The sequence below is a fragment of the Orussus abietinus genome, unplaced genomic scaffold (genome assembly GCF_000612105.2).
Source record: "Orussus abietinus isolate OABI.00-Male unplaced genomic scaffold, Oabi_2.0 scaffold51, whole genome shotgun sequence".
NCBI lineage: Eukaryota > Metazoa > Arthropoda > Insecta > Hymenoptera > Orussidae > Orussus > Orussus abietinus.
Window position 1 is genome coordinate 602,829 of NW_019394250.1, and position 16,504 is coordinate 619,332.

General features: G+C 41.9%; 1 protein-coding gene across 1 annotated transcript in view; it reads left to right on the top strand.

The window, feature by feature from the left end:
• LOC105696111 overlaps positions 1 to 16,504 on the top strand; it is a 33,641-nt gene that overhangs the window by 15,468 nt on the left and 1,669 nt on the right. The window contains exon 2 of the mRNA XM_012418300.2: positions 9,157 to 9,439. Within this exon, the coding sequence (XP_012273723.1) occupies positions 9,157 to 9,439 (283 nt within the window). The remainder of the gene's footprint in view (positions 1 to 9,156; positions 9,440 to 16,504) is intronic.

Sequence of the window (16,504 nt, forward strand, 5' to 3'; positions counted from 1 at the left end):
CGTGGGCTTTGTTACCCGCACATGTGGGTAATAAGGCTCACGGACATCGACATGAAGTATTTTTGGAAAGAGAAATGAGCAGGATGTACGGGAACAATGTTCATTTCAGTCACAAACTATGAAAATAAAATACAATTCTTAACAGAAACGTAATTAAAAATTGTAGGATGGTGCTCCTGGACCTTGTTACCGGCACGTGTGGGTAATAAGGCTCACGGACATTGATGTAAAATATTTTGCGACGGAGAAATGAGCAGGATGAGTGGGAACAATGTTCATTTCAGTCACGAACTATAAAAATAAAATGCAATTCTAAATAGAAACGTAATTAAAAAATTGTAGCATAGTGCTCGTGGGCCTTGTTACCCGCACGTGTGGGTAATGAGGCTCACAGACATCGGTGAGAAGATCCGATCGTCTGTGTATATCGATTTGTACAGTTAGGGCAGGTTATGCCATCAAGATCCTCGCATGTTGTCTTCGGGCATTATTTGTAACGCCATTTGTTGCACAAGGCACGTTGCCGTATATCGGTTTCCCTATTTTCTTGGTAAAGGCTGCGGTACCAGTTTTGATCTTCTTTGAGGTAGCAGACTTCGTTTTTCTTGAGGTATCTCGCTGAATTTTTGTTGCAACCTCATATTTACTGCAACTAGTCATATTCTCTTGTCCTTTTTGAGAAAAACCTTTGGTTGCGCTACGTTGCCCTACGTCGGGCCTTTTACCCGTACGGCACAATTTACATTCTTCGGTAATGATCTCTAAAACCACAAAACTTTTCAACAAAACTCATATGACGTTATGTAGAGAAAGGTAAACAAGCACTCCTACTTCAGTTCCACTTACGCGATGTGATTGCTCGCAAAAAATTAAGAAATACGTGTTTTTTGCTTTTTGCCAATAAACATTTACACATCGGTTGTAAACAAGGAATATAGGTGGTATTAGGGTATATCCCGACTACCTGTATTGGGTTATATCGTGACCAATTCATCGTACATAAGTCGTGTCAACGTGGTAATTCTTCAAAATGTCATTGATTTTCATAATATGCAATTATTTATAAATAAATTAAAAAATAGTTTCACAGGCTAAAATTGTTTCGCAACGGATTCGACGATGCAGTCATCACCCGTGTCCAACTAGTAATACAATCTCCGTGGTAAAACGATAAAATTGGATTTTCGCTGTTTTTACGAAAAAATAGAGTCAGCGATATCCCCCACCCCTTAATTGTGGACCTTTGCAGATATAAAAAAATCCGCGTCTCTTAGATTTTTGTGTTCTTCAACATATATGAAACTCAATAAGATCGGAGGCGGACACTTGGGAATGTTCCCTTGCTGTATTACTTAAATTCTACCGCCCAATGATGAGCACTTTTGTTTAGGGAACGTATTGAGTGGTGCATCAGCGATGGAACGCCATCAGCTAGTTATTGCCCCAATTCGTGTTTTTCCTTCCATCCCATTATTCGGCCAATATACGTAATACTGAACACACCGAGAAGCCTCCCGAACGGCACGGGCGGCTCATGCTAGGATGAAATAAACCGGCAATCATAATTATCGGGGAATATCTCGGCGTACTTGGTATCCGCTCGCGATCGACGTCGATGATCGTTTATTCAGCGTCCTCTTCGACGGCTTTGCGTGCTCGGTTTTGCTAATACTTCTTGTCCGCGGGATCGACTTCCTTCGCCGACCGGATAATGTTAATGCCCAGAAACTATTTGCGTCTTTTTCACCTTCCTCGGGATTAGTGGAGGAGTCTTCTCGATACCGGAAGTCCGGTCGGTATTAGCGTCGGCGCATGCTACGATTATCACGGAGGAGCTCGAATCGTTATGTGTTAGGTCCCTACCTAATGTTTCATTTTAAGTAATATTAAGAAAGAGACTAAGCAACGCGTCTCGCGCTCCAAAGCGCTCCTGGAGACATGCTCTCCCTCGTTCTTATCTCCCCTTTGTTTATCCGAGTACTTCCGCACCCCAAACTAGATGACAGCCCTGGGAAACGTCAAACATTCAGATTCTCTGGAAAAAGACACTTTCCACCTGTTTCCCCTTCGACCTGTCCCCAAGCCAATCACATGAGACATTTCCCTCCTCAATCTTAAAAACCCACCAATAAGCATCCTCCTCCGCGCCTAGGAACATCCTAGGTCAGTATAAAAAGGCCCGCTCCGAAGGGCTCACTCTCGTTAGAATTTCCCAGTGGTAATCCGGTTGAAGTATTCGACGCAATTGGCGTGAGTGGCTGATTGTTAATTCCGCTCTATGAGTGTCGGTACCTGTTTCAGACGATCGGATTATTTCAAAGCCAACATTTTTAGGGTAACTACGTTCCTTTTTATTGCTGAAATGACGATAAAGTGTCTCGAAAGATTTTTCAGTCGTAAATTAGAATTTCCCAGTGGTAATCCGGTTGAAGTATTCGATGCAATTGGCGTGAGTGGCTCCACCTCGTAATCTGCGGCTGGACAAGTAACGCTCGTTCAAATCGCGATTTTATCATCTGTACGCATTCGAAACGGTTGCGGATACAAGCTCGATAAATTGTGATTTAATCGCGCATGGCGGCCTTATTAAAATTCCAGATGCATCGGTTTAATATTCGCGCGCGGTTTTGTGCTTTTGTTTACAAGCGTGTAATTGAGATACGACGCGATCGCCATTTCACTACTATCGCAGCTTCGCACTGAGAAAAGAAAATCGACTCGAAATTCAATAATCATTGTCCACAAATCGTCCGTAACGGATACAACCAAAATGAGGAGCTGGATGCACAAGTTAAAGTATAAACATTCTGTCGAGGGTTTTCCTTTCGCGAAACTTTTATGCATAAAGACAAAAATTGAATAATGGTGTTGACTGCCAAATGTGCTAGTAGATTTCATCTATCACTATACTACTGCCAACAGAATAATTACGAATGCCATCTGAACGAATTGAGAATAACCAACTGTTCTTAAAACGAAAACCTATTTACCAAAATAACCCGATTAAAAACAGAATACTTAAATATTTGTCTTGTATTGAAACATATACCGCTAAATAAGTATAATAATTTTATAATATTTCTGTTGGAAGTTTAATTCAGACATGGCATACTAATTTTATAATAGATTTCAAAATATAATTTATAAAAATGTTCTGCGACACTAAACCAACTCGCGATTGTCAGTCAATCCCCGAGGGTCGTAAATCCTCGGGCTGGGGAAGACGGGCTCGAATAGTGTTTTGCTGAAGAGGGAATTAACCGCCAGCAGCTGGTTTCGCGTATTGAATGAAATATTTCGGATTTTAGTGACACAACAAACTGTATTTCCTTTACAGACAAGGGAAGATGCGTGAATTTACGGTGGTGGTTAGTTGACTCGGCAACTGGTCTTCGCGTTTGCGTTGACTCGGCAACGAAATGGTTAAGTTCTCAGTTGGCTCGGCAACTGGACCTTTTGTACGTTGACTCGGCAACGTTTTTGATATCCGAAGTTGTCTCGGCAACTTTCGGTTGGTTGACTCGGCAACGTTTTAAGAGACCCGAAGTTGTCTCGGCAACTTTCTGAGAGAGTCTACGTTGACTCGGCAACGCCTTAATAGAATCGAAGTTGTCTCGGCAACTGTCTGATGGTATCTGATTTTTACCAAAAATCTTAAAAAATATCCGAATGCATAGTTCTCCCTCCAACTCGGTGGAGGGAGGAAGTCGGACCTTGAGTCGAGCATTCTCATTGGCAGAGAGAAATTCCCGAAGGGTTTCCGCCCTCGAAGGCACCCGCGAAGCGGCCGGTCACGTAGGCCGCGGATTCGCGGAAAAAACCCTCGAGTGGCGTCTGGTCGCCAGAAGCGGGCTTCGGAATTTTTAGAAAGTTAAAAAATCTGTTCGCCATCTCGGACCTTCGGCGAAAATCCTCGAAAAGCGACCCTTTGAGAATGCTCGGACTCGTAAGTTTTATTGCCCCCCTTTCGAGGGTGGCTCGGGTCCTTCGGTACGCGTGGGAAGGACCTCGAGTTTCCGTGGGCCTTGACTCGAGCGATTATAAAAGATTAAATTTATACTAATAATTAACGCAGATGGGCTATCGACGCTCCAAAACATATGTTACAAATGTAGAACATGTGTTGTTAGTGATTTTGTTAAGTTCCGCTCCACGTTCCGGCGCGAAGTACCAGAAAATGATGTTGCGGATGTTCGAAACAAAGTCTTAACGCGGGTTGCACTGGATGTGAGAGCCAACTTTGATGAATGATTAATTCTCGACGAAATCTCGAGTCAGGTCGGTTTTATGAGTTCGGGCACATGACTTCAAGTCGTAACAGAAACAGTTTATTAATAATAACGAGTAAGTCTGATAACAATTGTTAAATATAACACTATGAACGGTGGCGTTCGCACGGTACAAATTCGCGGGTGACTATTTGGAGTCGCGGTGAGACTATTTGGAGTCTCTGAGAGCAGGAGATGTCCGTCTCTCGCGGTGGAAGATTTGCTTCTCTTCATGCCCAGAGGAACTTTTGTCCAGAGCGCTTTCGGATGCTGTCCTCTAGGGCGGAGTTTTTTACAAAGCCTTTACTGATAGGCGTAGAGAAATTAGAGTGGGATCGATAATCGAAAGTGATTGGTTCATGAGGACTGAGAAGGGGAAAAGTTAATGTTGTTTAAGAAGACTTAGGTGGGGAATAACAAAAATGGGCCTAAAGGACCGCGGTAGTAGATAAGAGAGCGAAGCGCTCGAGTTTCTGTTTAGACATCCATTTAAATTATGAGCCTAACACGTGACTGAATCAATGGTGCTATATGACATGAGAGACACGAGAAAGAATAAACGGAACTTGAAATACGGAAGAAATAGAACACCCTGACCGTTGCAGAGAGCATTCCAAATAATTCTAGTGTGATAATTATTAAATTATGGATTAGTCCGTATTTGCAATAAATGATTGAAATTTACGTATTGGCTTGAAAACCACACATGACATGATAATTGCTATCTGAGATAAAGAAATTCGTTCTCGATTGAGCCCTTGTTCATTCGGCTCGAACATGTGTTTTAAATTTACAACATATGTTATAAATTTGTGTTTAACGGTATATGATTTCAAACATTTTTTTGCAGATAAATAAAGTTGAGAAATGTCCCGGGCATATCTGAGTACGTCTTTGTAGACAACCCTGGAGTGAGAGAAAAAGAGTTGGTAAACTGAACAATTTGACCCTGTTAAAGCCATTTTTGTTAAAGAAATGCAAATTATCCTTTCATTTCCTTTAATTCCGGTCACCCCACGCGAGTACTTATGTTCACTGATTTACGCGAGGACTTAAAGGTTAAGGAAGCAATTGTCTATTGTATACTCGACAAGAACGACGTACCCCTTATCGATTCTGTTGTTTATAACCAGAAATGCCATCAATCTTGCCATCGTGGTGGCCACCTGTTTCTCTCATCTGACGCTGCTAATGCTAGTGAAGAGAGGAAGCGTGACGCGACGCATATTTACCCCTCTTCCGAACGGTTCTTTTCAAAGTTATGCAATCGATTACGGTGTGACACGCAAGTTCTTTGGAAAATCCCTACGTCATTCGCATTTCAAACCACATGAGGGGGTTGCCTCGCAATTACACCCGTTAATCTCCCCATGAAAATACCCTGATTCCAAATGATAAACAATCACCGTCGGTGTTACGTCCGTGACACGAATTTCTTTGTTAGTAGTCCTAGTATACAGGGTTTGTCCGAAAAGTAATTTCGGGGAGTCGGTTTAAAAAATGTTATAGATCAGATCGGTACAACACATGACAAGGTTTGAAAATAAGCTCCCCTTGCGTCGATACATCGCCTCCAGCGACATTTCCAGGCATCGAAGGCGGCACGGTAGGCCTCCTCCGGAATGTCCTTTAGAGCCTTGGTGCAACCTGCCTTGACGTTGTCAACTATCCCGAAACGATGTCCTTTCATGGGAGTTTTCAAACGCGGAAACAAAAAAAAAGTCTGGGGGAGTACGTTAGGACTGTAGGGCGCCTGGGGAACCGTTGGCACCTTTGAATCGACCAGGAAGCGGGTCACGAGGAAGGCGGGGTGGGATGGTGCGTTGTCATGTTCCAACGAGCGGTGCATTACAGCTTGCACAGGAGACGAAAACGCGTTTCACGGAAAAGCCTGTCCTTACTCTCCGGATGGTCGGTGATGACTGAGTGACCGCGCGTTCGGGAGCTGACTTCCCGCCCCATCGATCCCAACCGGTCCGTACGTATAGTCGCTTAACAATTAACCCCTTAACTGACAATATCGTGTGAGAGACGTGGTATATCAATCGTGCCAAACGTGAACAAAACGTATGAGAGACGTGTGAGACTTTGAATGTTCGGCCAAACCGTGAAATGGCCCGATGTACGACCGACATTTTTGTTGTTTCTGGCACGCGCTATTGGGATTTAAATCGTAAGGCAAGGGGTTGAACTCACACTGACATTACTTTTCGGACAACTTTTCTAAGCTGGCACATCACGTTACCGACATGTATATTTATGTTGAATTTTTTCGGAAGCTGACTTCTCGCCCCATCGATCCCAAACGGTCCGAGCGCGCTGCGACGTATAGTCGCTTCACAATTAAATTGACATTACTTTTCGGGCAATCCTTGTACAGTTGTAATTCACGAGACCTGGTACCTTCCAAAGATGTTTTGACTTTCTACGCGTTCTCCCGGCGTGCATTTGGCCGCCAAATATTGTGTGTTACTTTCATGCGAAGGAACTTCCGCAAAATTGTAGGAAGTATCCTTGGACTGTACGCGATTTTACAAAGAAACGGTTAGGCCATTCTCGACCAGATCACCATTTTACCTACTCTCGCTGCTGATGTCGCGACAAATATCGTTCAATCATCCCCGACGGAGAACCAATCACAGAGGACTTAAAAAATATATCCCTTCCGGAGCACCGCAACTTTTCCAAGACATTGTGTTTTTGTGTGGCTCCAAAAAATGATACTCTGCTTTTTACAACGACCGAAGGGAGTCTTAATTTAATGATTAGTTGTACGTAAAACAAGACTTTATCTCGGAGCTAAATCCCTCCGACGTTTAGCTATATCCTAATAAATTTCCAATTTAAAATAATTAAACAGAGCTGGTAAGAGCTGTCTGTGTTCACGTGTGCAGTTCAAAGAACAGACAATTTGTCCGTATGACTTTTCGCCGTTAGGTTGTTCCATATTGTTGTTATAGAAGGCGATAAAATCCGCAACTTCATATTGAACAACCTAATATTTCACAACATGGTTAGTGTGGAAAGTTCATTTGACGGTATGGCTAGTACAAAAAGGAAAATAAGAGCAAACAAGTAACGGGCAACCCAAGAAAATTTCCATGAATTTTTCTAAAGCTCTTGGAAGCATAATGGAGCACAGTTTGCATAATTGTACTCTGTATTTTGTAATCTACTGCAAGTTTCTACATGTTTTTTTTTAATAATTTACAATTACGAACGAATGCTATAGTATCCCGACGAGAAGGAATGTAAATTATAACATTCTTCACGGCCAGAATGCATTCTAAGGACCAATGTTGGATTTATAAGTAATATTTAATAATGTTACCGGTGTACATACAGTATGCGCTATGGATATTGACTGTGTCTAAATTGAGAAGCAATTCAAAAACGGAGATCGCACAATTAAAATAATCAGTAAAATATGCAAGGTTATTCGTTAAAAAACCGAAGCACGGCTGGCGACGTTCTTCTATAAATAAAACAATAGCACATTATTTCATCTGGTGTATGAGAATCCACCTGTTATATTGTTATTTTAAAGCGGGAATCACAATTGTTTTATATATTCCGCACGGTGAAGAGTGCGCGCGCATCTGGAGGAACATCCATTGTTCCTGGATTCCATTTCATGGAAATACACCATTGTTCCGACGGTAACACTTGAATATACTTCCCATCAGCACCACACCCTGTGTATTATGAATACGTGAAGAGAATTTGATTTCACGTATATCCTCTCTTAGCCTTTGAATGCAAAAAAAATATTTTACACATTTTTGTCACCGCAAACATAGGAATTTATATGGACCATATACCGACATTAGAACAACGTGAACTTTATGAGTTTTTAACAACAAATCTAATTTGTTAATTTACGTTATAGTATGCGTCTTTTAATATTTAACTCGTATCTCGAGCGGAACCATGTACAATTAGCACTTATTAAAGACTGAGGATTGTTATGAGGACAACAAAATATTTTATGCGCTGAGAAAGTAACACTCAGATTATTAAATCGAAATAATATTTATCATTCCATTACGAAGTATGAGCATTTAATTATTAAACCCCCGTAAGCATTTAATTGAAAGTGTAAAATGTCGCCGAATAAAATTGTTCATATCGTTTGACATATTCTTTCATATTTATATTCTTTTATTATACATCTTTTTATTAACGTATGTAAATATTGAATATAGAATGCGAGGTAACTTGCCAATATAATCAGTCTAAAAAAGTGAGACAAAAAGTAAATGAGACTTTTTTCTCTACGGTTAAAAATTAATATAAAATATTTTCAATCGTACTTCAATCATTAAGAAATTATAGATAAAATCAAAAACGTCTTCATCTGTTCCGTCATTGAGAAGATGTTAATACATCCTCAATCTAGTCCATGTTTTCCTCACGTTTGTGCAGTTTTTAAGTTAAAGTTCCATAAACTGAAGCTAAACGATCGAATTTGGCTTACAATCTAAACGGCGGTTAATGGAAATTAACCCGCCGTTAAAATGTGGTGGAACGTGCATTTCATTGTAACCCAAAATTAGCTTTTTGACCAAGGTTGGTGAAACCCGGCATAACTCTCTCTTAACAATCTACCTCTCCCTTATAGTTAATTCATCGGCTTCCTGGAAATTTGCAATACTTTGACCCCTAAATTGAAAGATCCTGTATAAAGTCTCCGAGCAAAAATCAAAATTTCGCTTGATTTCAATGGTTTATACCACGGAATTGAGCCAATTATTTTGAAATTGAGTGTTCTAGAAGATTGTCTGACTTCTCCCCTAGGTAGAACGTGTAGATTGTCTTGTCAAAGGAATAGAAAGGCATTGAGAGTCGAAGGATTCGTTTCTAAGGCTGACATACCTGTTTATTTTAGGTGGAGAGCCTCCAGGCACGAGGAGCATCGTGGCTTACTCGTGGGCGCGAAGATTGGCACTCGATTACAGACCCTCTACCGAGTGCGCCGGTAATGGAACTCCGAGTATGGCGGTGCACGCACTCGATCACCTCGTAGACGAACCCTGGCTTGAGACAATCCCGGGACAACTATTCCTCTACAGCGCACATTTAGACCGAAGAGTACCCGGCTATCCCGGGATAAGGGTGATTGGCGTTAAACGGGGCAGCCTCCGGACCTTCACACTCTTCTGTACCGTTTGGTAAGTTATCGTCTCGCGCGTCGTTTCAATCGACCCATTGGATTCACCGTAAACGGTAGATTAAAATGTAATTCGGAGAAGTGCACGGGTAGAAAGGTCGATTTCGATGTAACTAAGTGGCAGTATTCCGTATATGAAATCTGCAAGGACGCTAGCTAGCCACGTTGCCAACCTGCCAATGTAGGGCATGCATTGAAACGTTACCTTTTCCTATGTAGGACCTAACTAGGACATTTTAAGTAGACTCAATAAAGGAAGCTTCGGACGAAATTGCATAATTGTGGTAGTGCATCATCAATATTTAACCGTCAAGCCTTCTTTGAGTTCAGTTAGATCGAAACCGATTTTTTTAATCATTTCTTTTGTACCCCTTTGCTATGATTTTATCTATCAGGGATGAGCAGAGAGATGTTTCATGCCATTGTTTGAAAGCGAGGCAAGAATTTAGCCATGTGTTCATTCCGAAAACCGTTCATAAAAATTAGTTTTCTACAGTACAGTTATATTGCCCCGTTCGTCCTTTAATACAGATGTATAGGGTTCTTCAGAATTTTCCCGGCTACACCATACCTATTCTTTGACGCCGTACCATTTTTAACTTCACCGTTAATACGTGCGTACAACATGCACACATGCGTACAGCATGTTTTTTCCATTTCCACGGTGACCAAAAGTTTTCCGCTTCTTAACCAACTGTATTATAGCTGTTGACCAATCACGAGGCCAACTACTCAATTTTGAACCGCTCTTCTTAAAATCAGTCAGACAATCGCCAGTTAAGAAAAATGTTACTTCCTTCTCCAAAAATGTAATGCGATAGTGGAGGAATCTTGTACCTTTCTTTGTAAAAGCAGTCTTCCGTCAGCCTTCGCCATCATCTCTGTTTGTTTCCTGTACATACGCATGAAGGCCTCACAAACTAGCTCCGTTCCTCATCAAACGTTTCACTTCACTTCAGGGTGTACTTTCTTCACACATTAAGCGTTTATCTTATCCCAAATTGCAGTTCCTTTCAAAACAATCGGGATTCATATAACAACTATTGGGCAAACGAGCTTGGCGGAACAGTATTCGTAGTCTTCTTTCCCAACCTACATTGAGCCTGATACCGAAAACGAAAAGGGCGATAACTTCATCCTATCGGTACTGTGCCGTATCTGAAATCTGCAGACGCATTTTTCTTCACCGATAGAGAACATTTCGCCCCTTGGAAACAGTTCCACGGCGCTAGGGAGCCGTGCCTCATTTTCGACAATAGCGTGAAACATCTCCCCACGTATTTCTGTAACTACCTAAATGTTAAGAATAAAAACAAAGTTACAATGGTACTATCACATTTCATTGCCACGGGTCCACTGGAACCAGATGGTAGTATACGATGTGTAAAATAAAGAAGATATGAAGCTTAAGTAAGCTCGAGTAAGGCGCTAACGGGAAAGTGTCGATAAAATTGTCTTTTATGCCATATTAAATCCTAACTAGGTATTAACCAGGAAAAGATATCTTGGATGACCAAATTTCGACTGGGACCTTTCTTAGCTGTTGTAATAATTCAGGTTAGAACTAACAGAAAGCGTCGATATACGAATCAAACTGTCGATTTGTTGCCAAGCTTCGCGGCCTATCGTTCGGTCGTTCGGGGGAGTCGCAAAGGGATTTGGTCGGGCTAGCGGACTTGCCGATGTCGAAGAGTCCGTAGGGTGACGACAGTCTTGGCATCGGCCCTTGGTGGCCCTGCTTGGTGAATACGGTCTTGGCATCGGTCCTTGGTAGCCGGTTGGCTCTCGGGTCTTCGGTCAATATCGGCGGAAAAGTTGTCTTGGATGTACGACCAAATTTCGACTGGGACCTTTCTTAGCTATTGTAACAATTCAGGTTAGAACTAACAGAAAGCGTCGATATACGAATCAAACAGTCGATTTGTTGCCAAGCATCGTGGCCTATCGTTCGGTCGTTCGGGGGAGTCGCAAAGGGATTTGGTCGGGCTAGCGGACTTGCCGATGTCGAAGAGTCCGTAGGGTGACGACGGTCTTGGCATCGGTTCTTGGTGGCCCTGCTTGGTCAGAGGTCGATCCTTGGTAGCCGGTTGGATCTCAGTGAATACCGGCGCCTTGCGATCCCCAGGTTCGACTTCGACGTTGGTCATCGCCAGGACGGGTATTGAGCGGTCAGCGATCCAGGAAGCGAGAGAGATAGATTCCGCGATTTCAATAATATAAGGATGGATCCCCTCTATCAAGCGCTCCCCCTCCCGATTATACAGTGCCGTGTCGATTGCGACCGGCCGCGATTCTTATAATCATTACAGTATGGTTGGAAAGTGAGAATGTGAAAGCCCTAAGCGGGGGTTTAGATACTCTCTGACGCTCAGTTATCCACAGGGAATGAATATATACAGACATTCATTGAAACGTTTTATTGGATTGTTACAAGGTAATGTGTATAGGAGACGTCTAAAGAATTTAACAAAAATACGTACTGAAACGTAAACGTTATTTCGTATCCTGCAATCACAGTTAAGGATCGAAACCGAAAAAAGAGGGTGAATCCTCTTTCTGCCAGGGGAACAATTAATTTCAGTATACTGATTCGTTTACCATTTTCTAACATAACTGACTAGGACTTCGAGTCGTGGATAGTGACCATCTGAGAATCGTAAAGAGGAAATGAGAATATTCGCCGTGCAAATCCGAACATAAAAGCCCTTCATTTGGTCATTGGACACTTCATTTGGTATCAAAAAACACGAGGAATTTTTCTAATATTTTCATTCCGCTATTTTATTCCGGGAGCAAAACGTGTGAATTTGATTTTACATATTTTTAAAACGTTCATAATGTATTCGTCAGGTAATATTTAAAAAATTCTTGTATTAAAATGAAACGAAATGTTTTGTATATCTGATAAAAAAAATATTACGAAGCCACACGGAGCTAATATTATATAAATATTATAGAGATAATATTCTAAAGTAAACGTTTTGCAAATATTTCAAATGTCTGCTAAATATTTACAAAATGTACGATATTCGTTAAATATATAGAAAATATAGGACAAATATTTTGTGCTACTTGGCCTGTATATCGTTTTTCACGTATCAGCCAATCAGCAAATTAATTTACGTCTACGTGTGGAAGTATGAATGCATCAATTTTCAATTCGTCGGTTAACCCTTTGCGGACGAGACGTTTCCATTATAAAGGCTTTCGGGCGACTGAGAGTCGCCTCTCGTCCGCAAAGGATTAATCGAGTCCCAGAGGATCGGCATCTTGATTCCGATGGTTCATAACAGTAACGTCTGGAAAGGACTCTCAATGGTCAAAGAAGTAGATGGATTGAGTACCTTTCGAGGAGAACGACGGTAAGCGAACGGGGAGCTTTAGAAGTACATGAATAACGCCCGATAAGAATATGACTAGCTTGGTCGGATCGCTCGCGGTACTGATTGTGAGTCCAGGAAGAGTAACGCACTGCCTTGACACTCCTCGAGGAGACGACGGCCATCTTCCGTGCTCATATTTCTCTTAACGGAGAGCTTTTTCCCGCGAGTAATTGCGCCCTGGTGTCCCTGGAACCGACCGGTCCCTCGAGACGTGGAGCTTTACCGGTCGCGCTGGTGCCCATTGTGGAAGCAAGCTCGTTTACTTCCCGCCGACTCGTCCCAATTTCTTATTCCCTGCAAAAACAGGTCCGTGCAAAAAATCTCGCCTAGTACAGGAATGCTACTAATTTCCTTTCTTGAAAAGAAACATTATTTAGATTTCCCGCTCCCTAGTAGCACAAAATATTTATCTTATAACAAATGTCGTACAATTTGTAACTATTTAGCAGACTGTAATGTTGTTTTCTTACTCTGTCTTTTTTACTCTCTTTTCTTCTTAACTTTTCTCTTAACAAGTCGCGAAACGAAATAAACAAATATAAGATAGGGCTAGCGCAATACAGATGCTCACTTAAATTAGAATTTTACGAATCAGAAAATATAAGTCTCTCTAAATTTGACTGGCTTCAATCCAGGGGATTCACTGCACTCGATGCAGGCGAGAAGGTTGTGCATCCCGTCGCAGGAGGATGAAAGGGTGGTCACGTATGGGCAGAAACAAACGTTCTTCTCTTATGCTCCATCCTGGAACCCTTGGACGGTTCAGTCCTTTCTAACGATGCGCACCAGACGAAGGTTGGCGGTAGAGAGAGCGAACGCTGGCCTTCCGATAACACCGAAATGGTAGCACCGGAGAGATTACTCGGACAACCCGGTAGAGGCCTCACAGATCGGTTACATGCAATTGCGCGAATATTCAAACATGAAAATTACGCTACAAGACATTTGAAATATTTACAAAAACGTTTACTTTATAATATTGTTTTTATAATATTTTTCACCCCGCTCTCCTCGTGACCCGTTTCCTGGCCGATTCAAAAGTGTCAATGATTCCCNAAAAACGTTTACTTTAGAATATTGTTTTTATAATATTTTTCACCCCGCTCTCCTCGTGACCCGTTTCCTGGCCGATTCAAAAGTGTCAATGATTCCCTAGCTGCCCAACAGTCGTGACGTGGTTTCCCCAGACTCTTTTTTGTTTCCGCGCTTGAAAACTCCAATGAAAGGATAACATTTCGGGACAGTTGATAACGTCAAAGCGGCTTGCACCAAGGCTCTAAAGGACATTCCGGCTGAGGCCTACCGTGCCGCCTTCGATGCCTAGAAATCTCGCTGGAAGCGATGTATCGACGCAGGAGGAACCTATTTTCAAACCATTTAACCCTTTCGTTACCTCGGACGAGATATTTCGCGACCCAATACTGGCCGATTAACGCTTTTGACGAGATATCTCGCGACCCGATACTGGCCGATCAACGCTTTTGACGAGATATCTCGCGATCCGGTAGTAGCGGTTTAACGCCTTTGACGATAATCTAGCTTCCTAGCACCAATACTTTGACATTCTAGATGAATATATTTTATAATTAATTCTATTCGTATAGCTAAAAGGAAGAAATAAATACAGTTTTTATTAATTTAATGAAATTATTTTTATTTACTTTCTACCTGGTATAATTGAAAACATGGTGTTACGCATAAAGCGACTACCGGGTCGCGAGATATCTCGTCAAAAGCGTTGATCGGCCAGTATCGGGTCGCGAGATATCTCGTCAAAAGCGTTAATCGGCCAGTATTGGGTCGCGAGATATCTCGTCCAAGGTAACGAAAGGGTTAATGTGTTGCACCGATTTGATCTATACATTTTTTTAAATCAACTGCCTGACATTACTTTTCGGTCAAACCCTGTATGTTACCCACTTAAGAATTCGGAATGACGTTACCATCAAAAAGGGAATAGATGAATTTTATTTTATCGACATTGTTCGTTTGTGGAGAAATGACTAGATAGGGAGTGGATTGCGAAGTGGCTTAACTTTAGCAATTCGTTTATCAACGATAACGGAACCGTTGCACTGACTGGCGAATTCATGAGATCTTACAACTTTGACTATGATTGAACGCGAACAAATACTTTGATGGTCTCGCGGTAGACGCAAAACTTATGCGATTCGATAATAGATGCTTACGAAGATTCGCGGAAAGCTCAAGGCTAGGAGCTACGACGGTTTATGGCTATGGCAGATTCTCTTGCGCGAGAAGAGAGCGCCGTTAGCAAGTTCTAGGATGCTGAGATGAAGAAGATCTCATCTGAGAACGAAACGCTTGGAGTCGAGAAAGTCTGGAGAGACTTTGTAGAAGGGCGGAGTTTTGAGAAAGACATCGACGATAGGTTGACAGAAAGTCGGACTGCATTTTGCAATGCGTAGGATTGGTTGGAAGGTCTCGAGGAGAGGGAAATTTAATGCAGTTAAGGAGACGAGAGTGGGGACTGCAAAGATGGAATACAGGACGACGATTTCTAGGAAAGGACTTGAAAATAGGGCCAAAGGGCCAAGGAGAGAAATTGCCATGATCGAGTACGTGCTCGATTTCAAAATTTAGTTTAAGTGGTAGAGACATAAACAATTCTTCCCGGGACATTGCTAGCGCTGGTTTCCATATGGGATGAAGGAGACAACTTGAGGCCGAAGAGAGAAGTGCTTAGGAGAAATGTTCTAGAGAATTAAGCCGAGGCGAAGGCCCTGACTACGTCGTCGTCGACCCTTGGCGGAGAGATTTAGGCCCCGGGACGGTGCGATAGGTCGCGAGGTCTGATTTCGGAGATACTGGACCAACCGCACCCATGGATTCGGAATCAAAATCGTCAGATTAATAAGTTTTGATTTTCAAACACGCCTTAGCTACATCGGCCCGAACAGGCATCGATTAAATTTCTCAGCGCCTTTCAAATCACGTTAAGGGGCCTTAAGTTTCTCACGGTATTCGTGGCCGCTGAATTCAAATCTAACAACATAATTTCGAGAATGTGATGTTTTTAAAGTGATAAAGACAAGCAGATCCACTGGAAAACGATAATTTTTAATTGCAAAATCTAATCGAGGAGGCGGTCTCGGCTCTAAATCAGAAAACAATCTGAAGATCTTAAATCCCTAAAGTGGGGACGACAATTTCAATACATGGCGTTGTATCTCCTTATACTAGTTCGTGGTTTCAATGTTTCGTCGGATCGACACCGTCATGTGTCTAAACCAAAACGTATCGCATAGCGTTAATTCAGTTTAACCCTTTGTGATCGGTAAATTTCTCTGATGGGAGTACTGGATTGTCGGCGCACATTTAGTTGGTTGGCGACGCCGCTTTTACAACACTCTAAAAATGCCGACACTGTAGCGGCATCGATCGCAAATAGCAACTTAAATGTTAATAATTATGATGTTTTACTTATGCCTAGCTCCTGAAATTATTAGCACATTACTTGTATATTTAACATTTGGAAGATAAAATATATTAGGCATCCACTAGGGTGCTGTGACAGGCACCAAGAAATTTAATTGAAACCAGTAAAAAAGAATTCTACTAACTCATATACCATTTGACATGGCCTCCAATATTTTTTCATAACATCACTCATCGATAATCGTGTGATGACAAATGGCGCGTCTCGATACCGATATTTATGA